Source organism: Ranitomeya variabilis, chromosome 6, assembly GCF_051348905.1.
Source record: "Ranitomeya variabilis isolate aRanVar5 chromosome 6, aRanVar5.hap1, whole genome shotgun sequence".
Taxonomy (NCBI): domain Eukaryota; kingdom Metazoa; phylum Chordata; class Amphibia; order Anura; family Dendrobatidae; genus Ranitomeya; species Ranitomeya variabilis.
In genome coordinates, this window is record NC_135237.1 from 343,900,379 (window position 1) to 343,923,767 (window position 23,389).

The 23,389-nt window shown below is 47.9% G+C and overlaps 1 protein-coding gene across 1 annotated transcript; it reads right to left on the minus strand.

Annotated features, from left to right (window-relative positions):
• Positions 1 to 1,689: 1,689 nt before the first annotated feature.
• LOC143783279 (uncharacterized) lies at positions 1,690 to 3,813 on the minus strand. The gene is made up of 3 exons (XM_077271690.1): positions 3,583 to 3,813; positions 2,930 to 3,502; positions 1,690 to 1,731 (listed from the first exon to the last, which is right to left on the minus strand). Exons 1-3 carry the CDS (start codon positions 3,748 to 3,750, stop codon positions 1,690 to 1,692), a joined length of 783 nt encoding a protein of 260 aa, XP_077127805.1. The 5' UTR covers positions 3,751 to 3,813.
• Positions 3,814 to 23,389: the final 19,576 nt, after the last annotated feature.

The following is a 23,389-nucleotide window of genomic DNA, read 5'->3' on the forward strand; positions in this document are numbered from 1 at the left end:
GGAGGATCTACTGATAAGGCATGGAGTTCACTCACCCTTCTGGCAGATACTAATGCCACTAGTAATATCGTCTTTAATGAGACATGCTTCAAAGAGGCTGTCTGAAGAGGCTCAAAAGGGCTTTGTGTCAATGCATCCAGGACTAACGTCAGATCCCACTGTGGAATCTGTGGTACCTTAATAGGTCTTGATCTCTCGCAAGCAGAAATAAACCTAGATATCCATCTATTGCCTGCAACATCAGAATTAAACAGAGCTCCTAGAGCCGAAATTTGGACCTTTAATGTGCTAACCGAGAGTCCCAAGTCCAGACCCTTCTGTAGAAATTCTAATATTGAGAATATAGGAACTTCCGAAGAGAGTTGTGCAGTATGGAATTCAAGAAATTTCTTCCAAATCCTAACATAAATACTGGTAGTGGAAGGCTTCCTACTCCTCATGAGGGTATTTATTAACCCCCTTGAGAACCCTCTAAGCTCTAGTAATTGCCTCTCAAATTCCAGACAGTCAAGTTCATTCCTTTTACTTGAGGATGTAGGAACGGCCCCTGAGATAGAAGGTCTTTGGTCTGAGGCAGAATCCAGGGGTCTGAAATTGACATCGCTCTGAGCCACGAAAACCATGGCCTCTTGGGCCAGAATGGGGCTATCAGTAGAACTCTTGCCCCTTCTTCCCTTATCTTTCTTATGACCACAGGCAGTAGATTCCATGGGGGGAATGCGTAGGCTAGGTCGAATGCCCATGTTATATGGAGGGCATCGAATATGTCCGGATTGTCCTCTCTGCATAGAGAGGCGAACATCCTCACCTGACGGTTTGCTCGTGTGGAGAACAAGTCTATCTGGGGTACACACCATTTGGCTGTTATCAACCTGAACACTTCCCTGTTGAGCATCCATTCCCCCTGATGCAGAGTGTGGCGGCTGAGGAAGTCTGCACGAAGGTTGTCTATGCCTCTGATATGTACTGCCGACAAGGATAGTAGGTGACCTTCGGCTAGCTCCATGATGTCCGAAGCAACTCCCATAAGATTTTCTGACCGAGTACCTCCTTGACGGTTCAGATAGGCCACTGCGGTTGTGTTGTCGGAGAAGACTCTTGTGTGAGAGCCTCTCAGCTGAGGGAGAAAGTGGAGTAGGGAATAAAATATAGCTTTCAGCTCTTTTACATTAGAGGAATTTTCAAGCTCTGCATAAGACCAGAGACCCTGGGCTACCTGATCCTGAAAGTGTGCCCCCCAGCCATCGGGACTAGCATCCGTGGTAACATTAGTGGATGAAGTGATAACCCATAAAACTCCTTTAGATAGATTGCCCCAATCTAACCACCATGCAAGGGAGTGTATTACATCTGACGTTAGAACGACTGTGTCATCCAGCTTTCCTTCCCTCCTAATGTCCTCTTGTAATACAAATTTTTGTAGCTGTCTAGTGTGGAATTGCGCCCATTGGACAGCAGGAAGACAGGAAGTCAGGGAACCTAATAAAGACATGGCATTCCTCAATGACATACTACGCTTACTGATGGCTATACTCACTTTATGTATTATGGTGGTCTTTTTCTCATCAGGAAGCCTACATATCTGGTCAACTGAGTCCAATAGGAGCCCCAGAAATTTCTGACATGTCACAGGCTGGAGCCTGGATTTTTCCCAGTTTATAATCCAGCCCAGTTTTTGCAAAGAAAAAACTACTTCCCCCAACCTTTTCTCACACTGTAGGGAATCTCTACCTACAATCAACAGGTCATCCAGATACGGAATTACTAGTGTGTCCCTTACTCGTAGGAAGGACATTACCTCTGATAGTAGCTTGGTAAAAACCCTTGGAGCCATGGATAAACCAAATGACATAGCCCGGTATTGTAGGTGACAGACCTGCCCATCTATAACCACTGCTACCCGGAGAAATTGTTGGTGTAACTGGTGAATGGGGAGATGGTAGTAAGCATCCTTAAGATCCAATACTACCATGTAACAATTTGGAAACAAATTTTTAATAGCTGAACGAATAGATTCCATTTTAAATGTTCTGGGTTTTATAAAGGAATTTAATTTTTTCAAATTGATTATGGTTCTAAAAGAGCCGTCGGGCTTAGAAATTAGAAATAGGGGGGAGTAGAAGCCCTTCCCTATCTGGGATGGTGGCACTTTTATTAATACGTGTTTGGATATGAGGGATTTTATTTCCATTTCCAGGGCCTCCTGCTGAGGCCTAGATTTTAAGGATGTAAGAAGGAAGGAATCCGGAGGTGTTTGGATGAAGTCTAAAACGAGGCCTGAAGAAACTAAATTGATGGCCCACGGATTGACCGTTATTTCCTTCCATTGCTCTGCAAACTGTAGAAGTCTAGCTCCCACTGGCAGAACCGGGTCAACGGAATTTATCCGCTGGCTTAAAGGGACGTTTATTGAACAAATTCCCTTTTTGTTTGAATTCTTTATTATTATTCCACCGGTCTTTAAAGCCTCCCTTCTTGCCGAATGGTGGCTTCCTGAACGCCCTTCCTGACAGGGTATGGCACACAATTTGGACCTGGACTGGGCATCTCCTTTCCAGTTTTTTAGCCATAAGGCTCTACGAGCCGTGTTAGTAAGACTGGCCGTTCTGGCCGCTAGACGGAGTGAGTCAATAGAGGCATCAGAAATAAATGCCGCAGCCCCCTTAATTAAAGGAATAGCGGAGCGCAATTTTTCCCTGGATACTCCGGCCTTAATGTTTTGGTCCAGCTGGTCGAGCCAAACTAGCATAGACCTGCTAGTAGATGTGGCTGCAATTGCAGGTTTAAAGGCAGTTACACAGGCCTCCCATGACTTTTTAAGTATTGTGTCAGATTTCCTGTCCATAGGATCTGATAATGAACCTGCATCTTCGACTGGCAGGGAGGAACGGCGGGAGGTGGATGCCACAGCCGCATCCACTTTAGGTACTTTGGACCAAGTGGTCAAGTCCTCATCATCGAAGGGGTATCGCCTTTTACATGAGACTGGCACAAACCCTTTTTGTCCTTTATTCCATTCCCGTTTAACCAGGTCCTTGATGGCCTGATTCACTGGAAATACATGGCCTTTCTTTTGCGAAAGACCAGCAAACATAGCGTCCTGAGGTGTCTGAGGTTCTTTAGACTCTGATACCCCCATAGTACCCCTCACTGACTTAATCAGATTATTTACACTGTCTGTAGGGAAACAGACGTAATCCTCGTCATCCGAGGAGCCCGATCTTTGAGAAACGTCTGAGCTGACCTCCCCACTTTCTGCTGACGTGTCTGCTGCAGGAGAAGGCGCCTTCCTGGTTCTTTTTCCCACATTCACCGCCGGACTACTACCCAAGGACTGAAGTTCTTCCCTTATCATGAGACGAATCTCCTTCATCCTGACCGAACTCTCCTGCTGCAAGGTGTAATCTATGCAACTCTGACATAATCTTTTAATATAGGAGTCCGGCAGGGGCTCATTACACATCGCACACTGCTTGTGCCTAGATTTCTCCGTCCGCTTACCCTATAAGATAGAAGTAGGAGAAACTACCATTAGCCCCCATAAAGCCAGCTACACATTTACCCAGGAGTAAGGTTAAATACCGTCTGCCGGGTTGTACGATCAGCTTTTGGTGCAGAGCGGCCTGACTTTTTCACCGATTTCTCAGTGGAGTCACTCCTCTTTGAGTGTCCACTGCCTTTCTCTTTGGCATCACCACTAGGCAGGATTAAATCCTCCAGTGGGCGCTCGATATCCTCCTGGGACGACATGTTGCGCAACCAGGAGAGCTCTAAACTGCCTTATATAGCACCGCCTGTGCCTCACAGCTGAGAAAGCACTCCCTTTTTTTTTTTTTTTTTTTTATACCTGATCAACAGAGGAGATCAGCGATTATCCCAGGTGTGTGGCCCGCAGTCTCCTTCTCCAGCCGCAGATGCTTGCAGTAATTACCGGCAACCGCAATTGCGCCCATAGACGAGCCCAGGCTGCCCCCGCGACCCCGGAAGTTGAACCAAGCATTTCCGGGACGCCGCTGCTACTGCGCATGCGCCGGCGTCTCTGCTACACGCTGGAAGACGCTCTAGCGCTGTACCTGCAGCCCTGTTAGCTTCACTCTGGAGGGACCAGGAGGGGAACAAAAAAAACCCCCGGGGAGACGCCAGCACACCGCAGCTCCACCAGGAGCATATCTTCCTACCTGCCCCGGACTCCGGGCTGGACGAGGTAGGTGCCGCTCCGCAACATCGGTGGCCTCATACAACAGTGTCCCAGCAGGGAGACTGTTGATGGCTTCAGCAGATGAGGGGTCCACAGGATCATCCCCCCGTCTCTGTTTACCCGCTCTGGAGCCCCTGCCGCTCAGCAGAGTCGTACAGGCGGCAGTCCAGGCGGGTCTTCCTCTTGATAGCAACTCCATAGAGTCTTCTCTGTGGGTTCCCGTCTAGGAACAGGAAACCAACTGAGGAGCGAGGGGGGGCCGCCCCTTTTATCTCTCTGTAGGTTTCCTGTTCCCAGGGGCGGATCCCCTCTCTCAGTGGGTGCTGTCGTGGCGAATAGAAAATATGGGCACTGTTTTCTAGGGCACTTGCGCCCGGCATTACTATATTATAGAGGGTTGCTTTAGAATTTAGAGGGCACAGAGAACCACAAAGCAGGTGCAGTAATAGGGACACATACGGCTGCAGTGGCTCAGTATTGGGGTATCAGCAGGATGAGGAGTTTATGCAGGTTGGGAATAGATGGTGATGGCTGGAATGTGAGAAGTGAAATGTGTCTTTGTTGTATTCTCTGCAGCCGAGTACTGGCTGGAAGAAGTTGTCATGTCGGTCTAGGCCAAATAGAAAAGACGGGATAAGTGAGCGACTCCATCAGAAAGAATGTCAGCGGTCAGTCATTATCTGTAACTGTGCTGTGATCTCTTATATTTTTTGTAGGACTGGTATCTACCACTGACCATATGGCAGTAATATCTATGTTGGTCTTTATATAGAGATTATCTTCAGTAATAGCGCGGTCATCTGCTGAGGTTCTCCTCCACCATTAGGGCATGTCGCCCAGCTGTAATCAAGGTTACCTGGTTAGGCGCCCACTCAGAAGTTTTGCCCCCTCTAAACCAAAACCCTAGCTATGCCTCTGGTCCAGACCAAAGTGGAATTAGAGGCACCTAGATATCAAAAGGGGAACTGAAACTGAAGTACCACACTTGAAAAGCAAAGTATATTAGTAAAGGTACCTTCACACGAAACGACTTTGTAACGATATCGCTAGCGATCCGTGACGTTGCAGCGTCCTGGCTAGCGATATCGTTTCGTTTGACACGCAGCAGCGATCAGGATCCTGCTGTGATATCGCTGGTCGCTGAATAAAGTCCAGAACTTTATTTGGTCGTCCGATCGCCGTGTATCGTTCTGTTTGAAAGCAAAAGCAACGATACCAGCGATATTTTACACTGGTAACCAGGGTAAACATCGGGTTACCAAGCGCAGGGCCGCGCTTAGTAACCCGATGTTTACCCTGGTTACCAGCGTAAAAGTAAAAAAAACAAACAGTACATGCTCACCTGCGCGTCCTCCAGCGTCTGCTTCCTGACATTGACTGAGCCCGGCCCTAAAGTGAAAGTGAAAGCACAGCGGTGACGTCACCGCTGTGCTGTTAGGGCCGGAGCTCAGTCAGTGTCAGGAAGCAGACGCTGGGGGACACGCAGGTGAGCATGTACTGTTTGTTTTTTTTACTTTTACGCTGGTAACCAGGGTAAACATCGGGTTACTAAGCGCGGCCCTGCGCTTAGCAACCCGATGTTTACCCTGGTTACCCGGGGACCTCGGCATCGTTGGTCACTGGAGAGCGGTCTGTGTGACAGCTCCCCAGCGATCAAACAGCGACGCTGCAGCGATCGGCATCGTTGTCGCTATCGCTGCAGCGTCGCTTCGTGTGAAGGTACCTTAAGTGCAATGACATCATACTTCGTACACAATGAAACATATTTCCGTGCTGCATGACAAGTTGGTGTGTGTGTATGTGTATATGTATATATACACTCACTGGCCACTTTATTAGGTACACCTGTCCAACTTCTTGTTAACACTTAATTTCTAATCAGCCAATCACATGGCGGCAACTCAGTGCATTTAGGCATGTAGACATGGTCAAGACAATCTCCTGCAGTTCAAACCGAGCATCAGTATGGGGAAGAAAGGTGATTTGAGTGCCTTTGAACGTGGCATGGTTGTTGGTGCCAGAAGGGCTGGTCTGAGTATTTCAGAAACTGCTGATCTACTGGGATTTTCACGCACAACCATCTCTAAGGTTTACAGAGAATGGTCCGAAAAAGAAAAAAAATCCAGTGAGCGGCAGTTCTGTGGGCGGAAATGCCTTGTTGATGCCAGAGGTCAGAGGAGAATGGGCAGACTGGTTCGAGCTGATAGAAAGGCAACAGTGACTCAAATCGCCACCCGTTACAACCAAGGTAGGCCTAAGAGCATCTCTGAACGCACAGTGCGTCGAACTTTGAGGCAGATGGGCTACAGCAGCAGAAGACCACACTGGGTACCACTCCTTTCAGCTAAGAACAGGAAACTGAGGCTACAATTTGTACAAGCTCATCGAAATTGGACAGTAGAAGATTGGAAAAACGTTGCTTGGTCTGATGAGTCTCGATTTCTGCTGCGACATTCGGATGGTAGGGTCAGAATTTGGCGTAAACAACATGAAAGCATGGATCCATCCTGCCTTGTATGGAGCATCTTTGGGATGTGCAGCCGACAAATCTGCGGCAACTGTGTGATGCCATCATGTCAATATGGACCAAAATCTCTGAGGAATGCTTCCAGCACCTTGTTGAATCTATGCCACGAAGAATTGAGGCAGTTCTGAAGGCAAAAGGGGGTCCAACCCGTTACTAGCATGGTGTACCTAATAAAGTGGCCGGTGAGTGTATATATATATAGATATAGATATAGATATAGATATAGATATAGATATAGATATAGATATAGATATAGATATAGATATAGATATAGATATAGATATAGAGAGAGAGAGAGAGAGAGAGAAAAAAAAAAAAAAAAAAAAAAAAAAAAAAAAAAAAAAAAAAACCCAATCAGCACTCCCAATGTAAACATGTGCACGCTGCAAAATGCAACATATAAATAGAAAAATATCACAGCAGCACATGTGCATGAATCGGCCATGTGAAAACACAGACAAATATACATTTCCCAAAAATATTTTTTCATAAAAAATTTTTCAAAAATTTTTTTTTTCATAAAACTTACAGTTAAATGGAGATTCTTAGCGCATAAATTGGCCAATTCATGTATGCCCATCAACCACGGCAAAGTGATCTCCCCCTGATGGGTCCTACTCTACTGTACATGCCACTCTTGGGCCACCAGCCTACAACTCTGGACAAAACATGTCACTCTGGGCTAAGCCTACAATTTATGGGCAGGTAGAGTTGATTGCTGCCACCTGCAAAGTCAATGGGAGGAGTGCAAGATAAGTCTGGAAGCTGCCACATCCATACAAATAGAGAAAAAAAAAACCAATCAGCACTCCCAATGTAAACATGTGCACGCTGCAAAATGCAACATATAAATAGAAAAATATCACAGCAGCACATGTGCATGAATCGGCCATGTGAAAACACAGACAAATATACATTTCCCAAAAATATTTTTTCATAAAAAATTTTTCAAAAAAATTTTTTTTCATAAAACTTACAGTGAAATGGAAATTCTTAGCGCATAAATTGGCCAATTCATGTATGCCCATCAACCACGGCAAGGTGATCTCCCCCTGATGGGTCCTACTCTACTGTACATGCCACCAGCCTACAACTCTGGACAAAACATGTCACTCTGGGCTAAGCCTACAATTTATGGGCAGGTAGAGTTGATTGCTGCCACCTGCAAAGTCAATGGGAGGAGTGCAAGATAAGTCTGGATGCTGCCACATCCATACAAATAGAGAAAAAAAAAAACCAATCAGCACTCCCAATGTAAACATGTGCACGCTGCAAAATGCAACATATAAATAGAAAAATATCACAGCAGCACATGTGCATGAATCGGCCATGTGAAAACACAGACAAATATACATTTCCCAAAAATATTTTTTCATAAAAAAAATTTCCAAAAATTTTTTTTTCATAAAACTTACAGTTAAATGGAGATTCTTAGCGCATAAATTGGCCAATTCATGTATGCCCATTAACCACGGCAAGGTGATCTCCCCCTGATGGGTCCTACTCTACTGTACATGCCACTCTTGGGCCACCAGCCTACAACTCTGGACAAAACATGTCACTCTGGGCTAAGCCTACAATTTATGGGCAGGTAGAGTTGATTGCTGCCACCTGCAAAGTCAATGGGAGGAGTGCAAGATAATGTTTACATTGGGAGTGCTGATTGTTTTTTTTTTTTTTTTTTTCTCTATTTGTATGGATGTGGCAGCATCCAGACTTATCTTGCACTCCTCCCATTGACTTTGCAGGTGGCAGCAATCAACTCTACCTGCCCATAAATTGTAGGCTTAGCCCAGAGTGACATGTTTTGTCCAGAGTTGTAGGCTGGTGGCCCAAGAGTGGCATGTACAGTAGAGTAGGACCCATCAGGGGGAGATCACCTTGCCGTGGTTGATGGGCATACATGAATTGGCCAATTTATGCGCTAAGAATCTCCATTTAACTGTAAGTTTTATGAAAAAAAAATTTTTAGAAAAATTTTTTATGAAAAAATATTTTTGGGAAATGTATATTTGTCTGTGTTTTCACATGGCCGATTCATGCACATGTGCTGCTGTGATATTTTTCTATATATATATATATATATATATATATATATATATATATATATATATATATATATATATATATATATATATATATATAATATAAGGCTGGGAGGGTCACTCTGTCCAAAGCCTTTATAGACTGCGCAAGCACAAGTGCCGGCGCAGTCTGGACCCCACAGAGTGACGCTCCCAGGAGATCGCGGTATGCGTAAGCACTGAACGCACACCGCGATCTCCAACGGAGAAGTAGGGACGTGCCAGGAGGGTGAGTATGCTATATTCACCTGTCCCGTTCCATCGATGCGCGCTGCTCCGTCCTCCACATCCTCTGCCTGTGACGTTCAGTTCAGAGGGCGCGATGACGCACTTAATGCGCACCGCCCTCTGACTGAACAGTCACAGGCAGAGGACCCGGAAGACGGAGCGGCACGCAGCACTGGATCAGGGCCAGGTGACTATAGCAAGTGCCGGGGGCCTGAGCTAGCAGCGACTCCGGCACCTGATCCCCCACAGCGCGCCGGTGTCTCCGCCTGCTCAGGGCCCCCAGCACTCGGCGCCCAGCGACGATAGGTGAGTATGTTATTTTTTTTATTGCATCAGCATACAGGGCATATAATACTATGGAGCATCTTATGGGGGCCATCAACCTTTATGGATCAGCATACAGGGCATATACTATGGAGCATCTTATGGGGGCCATCAACCTTTATGGATCAGCATATGGAGCGCCCCCACACCGCCGCAGGGCCGAGGGATACCCGGAGCCGGGCCTCTGGGTCTCAGTCCTGGGGTTGTCACGGTGGCTAGACCCGGTCCGTGGCCCTGTCTGTCAGTGGGGGACGTCCGGTGCAATAAGTGGTGGTGTAGCGGTGCAGTTGTGGGGTGCAGGTCGCGGTAAATAACGAGGACACCAGGTTGCAGTCTCTTTACCTCTTTACTGAAGATCTCTGGGTCCTCAGTCCGGAATACGGTTCACCAGGCTGCGCAAGTCCGGCCGGTCCAATGGCACCTCCAGAGTTCTCTTCACAGGTGGAAATCTGCGCCTTCCCCCTAGCGCTAGGTGTTGTGGTCCTTCCCTGCTGTGCTTACGGAAAGTACCCCACAACTGTTGTGTCTGTTTCTTAAGTTCCCTCACAACTCGATTAGATGATGTTCTGCTAATCCTCCGTCCCTCCCTGATGTTCTGGTTGGGACGGCACCCGTTTGACGGGTAGGCTTGGAGCTCTTCCGGGACCCTAGAGTCGCCCCTCTCCACAAGTTGCCCCCCAAGACTGCATAGGTGATTTGAGTTAGACAGCCCGCCTGAGACTGACTGTCCTGCCGCTGTTTAGAGTATTGCTTGAAGCTGGATATTATTATACTCTCTCGGCGTTCCGGCCACCGGTTATGCTCCTCAGTAGGATGTTGCTTTGGTCTTACAGCACGACTCCTACTGGTATTCTCCTATTGCTATGATCTCGTTTCTCACTCAGCACAATCTATCTCGCTTCTGATCCTTTCTTGGGCACCGCCGCTATCCTGAGCAGGCACGGTCCCGTTACGTTCGCTCAAGTTGCCAAGCCTCTGTCAGGATCCCACCCCTGACAGAGACCCTACTCTATCTTCCCCCACAACACCCTCTGCCACAAGGTGTTGCCTGGTTCCAACCCAGTCAGCTTCTGACTAACTTCCTGCCTGACCCCCAGTTTACCCACTATGGTGGGGAGTGGCCTAGTGAATAGAACCCTTAGCTCCCCCCGGAGGCCCGGCTGTGAAATGTATTGGTGTCTGTGATACCTGATCAGATTAACTCCTTCAGTGCCATCAGACGTACCATAGCTCCCCATAGTGGCGGAGCCACAGTACTGCAACGACCAGGACTCTGGGGCGCTGCACTCCCCCCTGGTTAAACACAGTACTCCGGGACTGGGAAGAAAACAACAATACAAGTTAGCAAAAAGACATACAGTTTTGTTGAGTGCAATAACAGTAAGTATACTTGAACAGGCTTCCCTTTATGGGAGGTAAGGACACTTGAACGTTACAAACATGGTTAAATATCATAGCAACATGCTATGAACAACTCTTCTTACCCAACCGGGTATTCTACTTAGTGCAACATTGTTGAACAATAATTTAACTTTGCCTTTAAGGACTTACACTCGGAATCCGCTAAAGACCTTCTCATAATCACATTATAAGGCAATTTAACTTTTACATTCTCCTTCTTTAGATCTGCAGGACCGCCTGTCCTATCGGCACCAGACCTACTGCCTCTCCTTTCTTACAGGACCGCTCCTTTCAGCCCGAGCCTTCTGTCTTTCAACTACTATACACAGTATAGAACATAACATTACTTTCAATTTAAGAGCACTGAGCCATCTCTATATGGCTCCTATGAGGACTCAGGGTTTACCTTCTATCCTCATTATCTATCAACATTATTAAACATTTCCTATAGAACATTAAACCTTCTCATTATCTTTCTCACTAACATGCACGCTGGACACTTCGTCTACCCCTACGGGCCCACTGCGTCCTTCTTCTAGCTTTCTCTTTCTTTCAGGGAACATTATCAGCATTCTTTTACAATTAACTAGTTGGTCATATTAACTATTACATATCAACATTATCACTTTCTTTCTATATGAGGTAGCATATCTTCTCAAGCTACCAGTCCTTACTCAGCAAAGGTTCCAGTGTGGTATCTTCACAAAGAGTCCTTTTTGAAGTAAAACCAGTAGGGAGCGCCTTTAATAAGGTGCAAACTATTTACAAAAAGTTTGTATCATGCACTGTTCATGATTGCGGCAGTTCTTGATAACAGGAAACAAAAAGTGGAAAAACAAGCCAAACAATAGGGATCCCGGGTCAACAAAGGGATCCCTTTAAGAGTTAACCCTAGACGGGTTCAGCAGCAAAACAGGAACGAACAGTTAAAGGGAAGAACTATTTACATTATCATGGTTTCGAGGTTTATTCTTGTTCTGGCGGTCTTGGTCCCTGACCTCCGACCGCTGCGGCATCTACACCGGTAGCAGGTCCTGCAGGGGCCGTCAGACCACCCGGTGTCTGGATCTGAAGGCTGACCTTGCTTGCGAGTTCAGCAGCCGCTACTACGCGTACGGTGGTGATGGTCACAAGATCTGACAAATCTGGATCTGTCATGATCGGGGCAGCAGGTGACGCCCCCTCAGGCTCACATCGCCGAACATCCCGAGCACACCATCCTTGTGCGCTCCTGTGACGGGTGTACGTCACCTGGTCCCCCCTTCGTAGTGGATCGCCATTCCAGTCGCAGCAGGGAGCTTTCACGTTGTATCTTGTAACAAAGACGTCAGTGGGTAGCCCCGGCTCCTGTATGGAACCCCAACCCCTCTTCGGGTGGAAGGCCAACACAGTCCCCCGCTTTACCACGCCTTTCCGGCCCTGCACAGACTTTCTGCGTTGCGTATCAGGTCGTTCAACCTCGTCTCGATCCTTCCAGTGGTGGATTAGACATTGCTTATATTGCTCCCAAGTGAGCACGGCAAGGGTGAGGCCGTCCTCCCGGGCTCCATCCGGCCCGGTCCAGGGGGTGTCCCACCGGAGGACCACCCCGTCTGGGCCCACATCTATGGGTTCTCCCATCTGGGTTGGTAGTGGAGGCACTAGTTTCCCCATCGTGTTAGAGGTGAGAATCACCCGCTCCACCGAGAAGAAACGATTATTGCTGGGGTGAGGAGCGCTCACAGGAGCGGGATCGGTCGGGGGAACCGGACCGGTCAGGAGAGCAGAATCGGCCGGGGGAATAGGGGCGCTTTCCATACCTGCGCCTGATGTGATTCCACCGGCGTCGATCCGTTCCGCTGACAAGGACACTGGAATCGGCTGCAGCCCGGACCGCAGCTCCTCCGAGATGGTCTCCTGTGGTGGCCCCGCCCTCCAAGGCTCCTTGGTCGGGATAGGTAGGCTCGGCTCCTCCGTCGGCGGCTCCAAGGAGTTCAGATCCCTCACCGGCGGTGGACGCGAGTCCGTCTCTGATGGGTAAGGGCAGGCCGGGATCACCCCGCTGTTGCTCGGACACTTGCTGCTCATCGTCGCTGTCGGGCATTCGGCGGCAACGCATGCACCTGGCTCCGCCATTTCTCCGAGGTCGGGCTCCGTCTTCACCTCGTCCCCGCCATTGCAAGTCAGGGGGCGGTCCTCTCCGTTGAGGCAGGTCATCGCCTTGCAGCAAGAGGCGCAGGGGGCGGTAGCTGTTTCTGGCGCCACTTTGATAGTCTCCTCCCATGGCACACCCCCCTTCTTCTTTGGCGCAGCAATGGCGGCAACTTTTGGCGGGAACTTTTGGCAGTAAATGGCGCAGCACAGTCTTTGCAATGAAGTACAGTCCAAGCACAGTAAATCACAGTTCCAAGGCACACATGACCTGATTCTTCAGGCTTAAGTAGATCCTGTTCGTGACGCCAAGTTGGAGTGCCCCCACACCGCCGCAGGGCCGAGGGATACCCGGAGCCGGGCCTCTGGGTCTCAGTCCTGGGGTTGTCACGGTGGCTAGACCCGGTCCGTGGCCCTGTCTGTCAGTGGGGGACGTCCGGTGCAATAAGTGGTGGTGTAGCGGTGCAGTTGTGGGGTGCAGGTCGCGGTAAATAACGAGGACACCAGGTTGCAGTCTCTTTACCTCTTTACTGAAGATCTCTGGGTTCTCAGTCCGGAATACGGTTCACCAGGCTGCGCAAGTCCGGCCGGTCCAATGGCACCTCCAGAGTTCTCTTCACAGGTGGAAATCTGCGCCTTCCCCCTAGCGCTAGGTGTTGTGGTCCTTCCCTGCTGTGCTTACGGAAAGTACCCCACAACTGTTGTGTCTGTTTCTTAAGTTCCCTCACAACTCGATTAGATGATGTTCTGCTAATCCTCCGTCCCTCCCTGATGTTCTGGTTGGGACGGCACCCGTTTGACGGGTAGGCTCGGAGCTCTTCCGGGACCCTAGAGTCACCCCTCTCCACAAGTTGCCCCCCAAGACTGCATAGGTGATTTGAGTTAGACAGCCCGCCTGAGACTGACTGTCCTGCCGCTGTTTAGAGTATTGCTTGAAGCTGGATATTATTATACTCTCTCGGCGTTCCGGCCACCGGTTATGCGCCTCAGTAGGATGTTGCTTTGGTCTTACAGCACGACTCCTACTGGTATTCTCCTATTGCTATGATCTCGTTTCTCACTCAGCACAATCTATCTCGCTTCTGATCCTTTCTTGGGCACCGCCGCTATCCTGAGCAGGCACGGTCCCGTTACGTTCGTTCAAGTTGCCAAGCCTCTGTCAGGATCCCACCCCTGACAGAGACCCTACTGTATCTTCCCCCACAACACCCTCTGCCACAAGGTGTTGCCTGGTTCCAACCCAGTCAGCTTCTGACTAACTTCCTGCCTGACCCCCAGTTTACCCACTATGGTGGGGAGTGGCCTAGTGAATAGAACCCTTAGCTCCCCCCGGAGGCCCGGCTGTGAAATGTATTGGTGTCTGTGATACCTGATCAGATGAACTCCTTCAGTGCCATCAGACGTACCATAGCTCCCCATAGTGGCGGAGCCACAGTACTGCAACGACCAGGACTCTGGGGCGCTGCACATACGTGGCATATACTATGGAGCATCTTATGGCGGCCATCAACCATAATGGAGCAGCATATGAGGCATATACTATGGAGCATCTTATGGGGGCCATCAACCATAATGGAGCAGCATATGAGGCATATACTATGGAGCATCTTATGGGGGCCATCAACCTTTATGGAGCAGCGTATGGGGCATATGGATGGGAGCAGCAAATTACAGAACGGTGGCGCAGGATGGGAGCAGCACATTACAGAACTGTGGTGCAGGATGGGAGCAGCACATGACAGAATAGAGCAGCACATGACAGAATAGGTCAGCACATGACAGAACGGGGTGCAGGATGGCAGCAGCACATGACAGAACGGGGGTGCAGGATGGAAGCAGCACATGACAGAACGGGGGCGCAGGATGGGAGCAGCGCATGACAAGATGGGAGCGCAGGATGGGAGCAGCAAAATGACAGAATGGAAGCGCAGGATGGGTGCAGCACATGTCAGAATGGAAGTGCAGGATGGGAGCAGCACATGACAGAATGGGGCCGCAGGATGGTAGCAGCACATGACAGAACGGGGGGGTAGGATGGGAGCAGCACATGACAGAATGGGGGCACAGGATGGCAGCAGCACATGACAGAATCGGGGCTCAGGATGGGAACAGTACATGACAGAATGGGGGCTCAAGATGGGAGCAGCGCATGACAGAACGGGGGGGTAGGATGGGAGCAGCACATGACAGAATGGGGGCACAGGATGGCAGCAGCACATGACAGAATCGGGGCTCAGGATGGGAGCAGCACATGACAGAATGGGGGCACAGGATGGGAGCAGCACATGACAGGATGGGGGCACAAGATAGGAGCAGCACATGACAGGATAAGGGCGCAGGATGGGAGCAGCACGTGACAGGATGGGGGCGCAGGATGAGAGCAGCACATGAAAAGATGGGGCGCAGGATGGGAGCAGCACATAACCAAAATGGAGGCGCAGGATGGGAGCAGCACATGACAGCATGTGGGTGCAGGATGCAAGCACTACATGACAGGATGAGGGCGCAGGATGGGAGCAGCACATGACAGCATGGGGGTGCAGGATGGGAGCACCACATGACAGCATGGGGGCGCAGGATGGGAGCACATGACAGGATGGGGGCGCATGATGGTAGCAGCACATGACAGGTTTGGGGTGGAGTATGGGAGCACCACATGACAGGATTGGGGTACAGGATGGGACCACCACATGACAGGATTGGGCTACAGGATGGAAGCACGTGACAGGATGAGTGCTCAGGAAGACAGTAGCATATCACAAGATGGAGGCACACAAAACAGGATGGGGGCTGCACATGACAGGATGGGGGCGCAAGATGGTAGCAGCACATGACAAGATTAGGGCGCAGGATGGAAGCAACACATACCAGGATGGAGACCATATACCAATATAAATGCTCGCCACCCGGGCGTAGAACGGGTTCAATAGCTAGTATATTATAACAGTAGGAGCGCAGTCTGGACCCCACAGAGTTATGTAGCACAGGAGATCATAGTATACCTATCCGAGAGAGAGGCGCGCCCGGGAGATCACAGTGAGAGGCGCGTCCGGGAGATCACGGTGAGAGGCGCGCCTGAGAGATCACGGTGAATGGAGAAAGAGAGAGCGCGCACATGACAGGGTGTGAGCACCATATGACAGGATAGGGCACAGGATGGAAGCAGCACATGACAGGATGGGGGCGCAGGATGGGAGCAGCTCATGACATAATTGGGGCGCAGGATGGGAGCACCACATGACAGGATGGGGCGCAGGATGGGGCACACAAAATAGGATGAGGGCTGCACACGACAGGAAGGGGGCACAGGATGGGAGCAGCATATAACAGGATGGGGGCACAAGATGGTAACAGCACATGACAAGATTAGGGCGCAGGATGGAAGCAGCATGTACTAGGATGGAGACCATATACCAATATAAATGCTCACCACCCAGGCGTAGAACGGGTTCAATAGATTGTGTGTGTGTGTGTGTATATCTATATATACAGTACAGACCAAAAGTTTGGACACACCTTCTTATTTAAAGATTTTTCTGTATTTTCATGACTATGAAAATTGTAAATTCACACTGAAGGCATCAAAACTATGAATTAATACATGTGGAATTATATACTAGCTGTTAGTAGATCATTAGAGACTTTAGTAGTGAGGGCAGTTTCAGTAGAGTGTAAAGAGCAGAAACCAGATTGAAGAGGGTTGAGAACAGAGTTATCTGAGAGATAGCTGATAAGACAGGAGTCGACCATGCGTCCGAGGAGTTTAGAGATGAAGGGAAGATTAGAGAAAGGTCTATAATTAGCGGCACAGTTTTGATCGAGGGATGGTTTTTTAAGTAATGGGTGTATGATGGCATGCTTAAATGAAGAGGGAAAAATACCGGAAGAAAGAGAAAGGTTGAATATTTTTGTTAGGTGAGAGGTGACAGCCGGGGAAAGGGACTGGAGGAGATGTGACGGAATGGGGTCACTGGTGCAAGTGGTCGGGCGAGAAGATGCAAGGAGCCTGATTACTTCTTCTTCTGTAACTGGTTCAAAATCAGAGAGTGAACTGGATGCAGTGGGGGAGGGAGGACAGTGCATGGTATGCAGGGATTGGGAGATAATTTCCTGTTGAATGTGGTAATTTTTTTCTTTGAAGTAATTGGCCAGATCATCAACGCGGAGATCCGTGGTTGGGGCCTGTACTCTTGGGTTGAGTAGGGAATGGAAAGTGTCAAAGAGACGTTTAGGGTTATTGGACAGCGAGGTGATGAGGGTGTTAAAATAGGTTTGTTTGGAGTGGTGAAGGGCAGAGTTGTACCGTCATATGAAAAAGTTTGGGCACCCCTATTAATCTTAAGCTTAATGTTTTATAAAAATTGTTTTTTTTGCAACAGCTATTTCAGTTTCATATATCTAATAACTGTTGGACACAGTGATGTTTCTGCCTTGAAATGAGGTTTATTGTACTAACAGAAAATGTGCAATCTGCATTCAAACAAAAGTTGACAGGTGCATAAGTATGGGCACCCTTATCATTTTCTTGTTTTAAATACTCCTACCTACTTTTTACTGACTTACTAAAGCACTTTTTTTGGTTTTGTAACCTCATTGAGCTTTGAACTTCATAGCCAGGTGTATGCAATCATGAGAAAAGCTACTTAAAGTAGCCACTTGCAAGTTGTTCTCCTGTTTGAATCTCCTCCGAAGAGTGGCATCATGGGCTCCTCAAAACAACTGTCAAATGATCTGAAAACAAAGATTATTCAACACAGTTGTTCAGGGGAAGGATACAAAAAGCTGTCTCAGAGGTTTAACCTGTCAATTTCCACTGTGAGGAACATAGTAAGGAAATGGAAGAACACAGGTACAGTTCTTGTTAAGGCCAGAAGTGGGAGGCCAAGAAAAACATCAGAAAGGCAGAGAAGAAGAATGGTGAGATCAGTGAAGGACAATCCTCAGACCACCTCCAGAGAGCTGCAGCATCAACTTGCTGCAGATGGTGTCACTGTGCATCGGTCAACTATACAACGCACTTTGAACAAGGATAAGCTGTATGTGAGAGTGATGCGAAAGAAGCCATTTCTGCAAGCACGCCACAAACAGAGTCGGCTGAGTTATGCAAAAGCACATTTGGAGAAGCCAATTTCTTTTTGGAAGAGGGTCCTGTGGACTCATGAAACCAAGATTTAGTTGTTTGGTAATACAAAAAGGCTTTATGCATGGCAGCAAAAAAACACAGTGCGTTGTATAGTTGACCGATGCACAGTGACACCATCTGCAGCAAGTTGATGCTGCAGCTCTCTGGAGATGGTCTGAGGATTGTCCTTGACTGATCTCACCATTCTTCTTCTCTGCCTTTCTGATGTTTTTATTGGCCTGCCACTTCTGGCCTTAACAAGAACTGTACCTGTGTTCTTCCATTTCCTTACTATGTTCCTCACAGTGGAAATTGACAGGTTAAATCTCTGAGACAACTTTTTGTATCCTTCCCCTGAACAGCTATGTTGAATAATCTTTTTGTTTTCAGATCATTTGACAGTTGTTTTGAGGAGCCCATGATGCCACTCTTCGGAGGAGATTCAAACAGGAGAACAACTTGCAAGTGGCCACTTTAAGTAGCTTTTCTCATGATTGCATACACCTAGCTATGAAGTTCAAAGCTCAATGAGGTTACAAAACCAAAAAAAGTGCTTTAGTAAGTCAGTAAAAAGTAGGTAAGAGTATTTAAAACAAGAAAATGATAAGGGTGCCCATACTTATGCACCTGTCAACTTTTGTTTGAATGCAGATTGCACATTTTCTGTTAGTACAATAAACCTCATTTCAAGGCAGAAACATTACTGTGTCCAACAATTATTAGATATATGAAACTGAAATAGCTGTTGCAAAAAAAACAATTTTTATAAAACATTAAGCTTAAGATTAATAGGGGTGCCCAAACTTTTTCATATGACTGTATGTTTTAAGCATAAACTTATAATGGATGAAATCTTCGAGTAGATTAGATTTTCTCCACAAACGTTTGGCGCACCTGGAGCACCCCTGTAGGAAACGTGTTTGCAGCGCGTGCCACAGTTGTCGCCATCTGTGCCGAGTTGTTCTACGTATAGGAGGTGCAATTTCATCCAGGGCACTTTGGAGGGTTTCATTGTAATGCTTCAGTGCAGAATCAGGACATGAGATGGAGCAGATAGGGGCCAATGAGGACTGCAAGCTCTGCATAAGTTTCTGGGTGTTAATGGCCTGTATGTTTCTATAAGTGTGGAAAGTGGGGGTGACCTGAGCGGGATGGCAGTTCTTGATAGAGAATGAAAGAAGGTGGTGGTCAGACAGCGGGAGAGGGAAGTTTGTGAAATCGTCCACTGAGCAAAGCTGGGAGAAGACCAAGTCGAGGGAGTTTCCGTCTTCATGCGTTGGAGAGTTGGTATGCTGCAGAGGGCCGAAAGAAGAGGTTAGAGATAAAAGGTGAGAAGCAGATGGGCAGAGGGGAAAAGCAATGGGGATGTTGAAATCACCCATGATGAGGGTGGGGATGTCACAGGAGAGAAAGTGTGGAAGCCAGGTGGCAAAGTGATCCAGGAACTGATGAGAGGGGCCTGGAGGACGATACACCACTGCCACTCACATGGAGAAGGGGATGTAGAGTCTGACAGCATGGACTTCAAAAGAAGGGAAGACAAATGATGGTACTTGGGGGATAACTTGGAAGGTACATTTGGGTGATAGGAGCCGACCAACTCCTCCACCTGCTCTGTTGTCCAATCTTGGGGTATGAGAAAAGTATAGTTCACCATATGAGAGAGCAGCAGCAGCGGTGTCTGACTGCTGGATCCAGGTTTCACTAAGAGCCAGGAGGTTAAGAGAATCAGAAAAAAAGAATTCTTGGATGAATGAGAGTTTATTACACACAGAGCGAGAGTTCCAAAGGGCACAATTGAAAGAGGCAGAAGGCATGCATGGAATATTAATAAGGTTAGAGGGGTTTCTGAGTGTAACAGTTGGGAGGTTTGACTGGTTTAACATCTCCGCCTGCACCTCTCTCACCGTCCAGCAGTTTGTCCCGTTCTTCATACTCTGCCCTCTCACAGCTCTGCAGCCAGCCCACGGTTCCGCAGTTGTGGTCACGGAAAAGATTGTTTCCTCCTAGGCATGACAAAGCTAAGAGGTTGAACTCCACCATCTCCAATTTGTTCGCCACGGAAATGCTGCCTTTCCACTTGGTGGATACCAACGGTTTCTGAAAGCTGATGGCCGTCGCAGTCCCTCAGTACAAATTAACCAGTCGCCATTATTTTTCTAAGAAAGTTGTGCCTGCGCTACACCAGCATTTAGCAGACAACATCACCAGTTCCTTGGCAAAATCTCTGTTTGCCAAGGTGTGTTTCACCACAGACACTTGGACGAGTAAGCATGGCCAAGGACATTAATACTCGCTGACTGAGCACTGGGTGACGCTGGTGGCTGTGGGGATAGGCGCTGCTCCACAAGTCTTGGAATCCCCAAGGCTTGTAGGACAAACCTCTACATTTAACACTTCCTCTACTGCTTCTACCTCCTGTATCTCCTCTAGGGCCTCCACCTGCAACCTCAACTTCTGCCTTCAAGAGACACGTGTTCCAATAATGCAAAAGTGAACCCCCACCACTTCCGTACTGCACAGCCGCTCACGGCAATCAGGCAGTCTTAAAATTGATATGCCTTGGAGATCGCAGTCATGCAGCGGAAGAGTTGTGGACAGCTCTCCAGGATGAATTTGATCAATGGCTGTCTCCACTGAACCTGCATCCAGGGAAGGCTGTGTCCGATAATGGTGTGAACCTGGTGGAGGCCCTACTACGAGGCAAGCTCACACACGTGCCTTGCATCGCCCAAGTCCTCAACCTGGTGGTGCAGCATTTTCTCAGCCACTATCCAGGCCTCCAGAAAGCACATACGCTGTGTGCTTATTTCCGCCATTCCCTGCTCATTGACTTGCATCGATACAGACATCTTTGTCTATGCCAGTTAACAGGTTGATTTGCGATGTGCCAACAGTGGAATTCCACTCTGCACATGTTACAGCGACTGTGGCAGCAGCAAAGAGCCCTGACGCAGTATGTCATGTCATATAGCCTGGGCCAATGCAGTACGGAGGTGGCACATATCACATTTACAGAGTGGTCACAGATTAAGGACCGACCTCTGCACCCTTCTGCACAGTTTTGAAATGGCTACTAAGATGGTTAGCGCTGATGACACCATCATCAGCATCACTATTATGGTAATTTATATGCTGGAGCAGACTTTGAATAGCCTATGGGAGGATATGTGGTCCCAGAACAAGATGAGGAAGCAGAGGAGGCTGCAGATGGAATAACATTGTCTGTCACACAGGCGGGTGCCAAGGGAGGGTGGAGTACTGCGATCGAGGGGGTTTGTGATGATAACAGACAAACTGTTATCGAAGGTGCAAAATCCGAGGAACAAATGGAGGAGGAAGATGTGATGAGCGAGCAACTGTCAGATGAAGAGGATAAACCTTCCCTCTCTGTTGTTCTGGGCTGGCGGGAGGGGAAAACAAGCCTCATTGTTGCCCAGCCACCAACACAGCATGGGTTCGGACCTCATGGTGGAGTCCGACGTATGAGTGCCTTCTTGCTGCACTATCTGCAACATGATCCCCGTATAGTAATGATTAGGACTAATGCTGACTACTGGATTGCCACTTTATTAGATCCATGTTATAAAGCCAAATTTTGCCAGATGATTCCCGCTCTACAAAGGGACCCACGAATGCTGGAGTATCGAACCACGCTTTTATACAACCTTAAGAGAGCTTTTCCCCAAGACAGCAGTGAGACGCAGAGTTCGCATCGCAGCTGTAGACTTCCAACCTCTGGCCCGTCAATTCGTCAATGCCAAAACATTAGCAGCAGCAGCAGTGGTGGAAGTAGAAGAAGCAATTTCTTTGAGTCCTTTGACACTTTTTTAAGACCAACTCATGCACCAGCACAACAGAGTCCAAGTCTTACATGTGGTGAACAAATGAAGAAGATTGTGCAGGAGTATCTAGAACTAAATATCAATACCATCAGGGAGGGTTTGGACCCTTTCACATTTTGGTCTTCCAAAATTGAGGAGTGGCCTGAGCTCGCCTCACATGCCTTGGAGGTTTCATTGTGCCCAGCAGCCAGCCTTCTCTCAGAACGTGTCTTCAGTGCTGCTGGTGATGTCCTGACGGATAAGCACACACGGTTGTCTCCTGAAAGTGTTGACCTCCTAACTTTCATTAAAATGAATAAGTCATGGATCTCCAAGGACTTTTGCACCCCAATTGCAGACTGTACAGACTAGGTGATATTGCATTTTTTAGTGTGATGCAATAATGTCACGTAACTGCACTCTGTGATATCTTTAGTGTCACTTCTGTGGCTGCTTCTGATGATGATGATGTTAACACAATTTTGTGGAAATGTGAACAGTCATGGTTGGTCTACATCTGCTGTGTTGGCTGTAGTGGAAGACGTATCGGTCCCAATTATTCTATTTCTATTCTCATGAAAGTTATTCCACTTCGGTGGTGTCAGGCCCTCATTTTTTTAAATGTGAACACTCCAAGTTGGGTGTCCATCTGCTGGATTGGGTGTAGTGAAAGACCTGTCGGTCCCTATTCTACTATTTCTACCGTGTTGAAATTGATGCCACATTGGTGGTGTATGCCAATATTTTTTGGAAATGTGAACACTCCTAGTAGAGTGTCCATTTGCTGGATTGGGTGTAGAGAAAGACCTGTTGTTCCCTATGCTACTATTTCTACTGTGGTGAAATTGATGCCACTTTGGTGATGTCTGCCAATAATTTTTGGAAACGTGAACTCTCCTGATTGGGTGTCCGTCTGCTGGATTGGGTGTAGTGAAAGACCTGTTGGTCCCTATTCTACTATATCTACTGTAGTGAAATTGATGTCACTTTGGTGGTATCTGCAAATAATTTTTGGAGATGTGAACACTCATGGTTGAGTGTCCAACTCTGGATTGGGTGTAGAGAAAGACCTGTTGGTCCCTATTAGACTATATCTACTGTGGTGAAATTGATGCCACTTCTGTGGTGTAAGGCCCTCATTTCTTTAAATGTGAACACTCCTTGTAGGGTGTCCATCTGCTGGATTGGGTGTAGTGAAAGACCTGTTGGTCCCTATTAAACTATTTCTACTGTGGTGAAATTGATGCCACTTCTGTGGTGTAAGGCCCTCATTTCTTTAAATGTGAACACACCTTGTAGGGTGTCCATCTGCTGGATTGGGTGTAGTGAAAGACCTGTCGGTCCCTATTATACTATTTCTACTGTGGTGAAATTGATGCCACTTTTGTGGTGTCTGCCAATAATTTTTGGAAATGTGAACACTCCTGGTTAGGTCTCCTTCAGGCCCCCGAGACTGTCAGGCCTCCACTTTCTTGCACTCAACTACCCGTGTTACTATCCTTACATTTTTCTGACAATGGTAGTCTAGAAAACTGATATTTGTGCCACCTG

Excerpts from the sequence above, each read along its gene's own strand:
- LOC143783279 (XM_077271690.1), bottom strand. The coding sequence starts at position 3,750 with ATGTCGTCCCAGGAGGATATCGAGCGCCCACTGGAGGATTTAATCCTG. Across the intron at positions 3,503-3,582 it reads ATCGTACAACCCGGCAGACG|GGTAAGCGGACGGAGAAATC; the intron begins GTATTTAACCTT and ends TCTATCTTATAG. Across the intron at positions 1,732-2,929 it reads ACTTGACCACTTGGTCCAAA|GTAGAGATTCCCTACAGTGT; the intron begins GTACCTAAAGTG and ends TGTTGATTGTAG.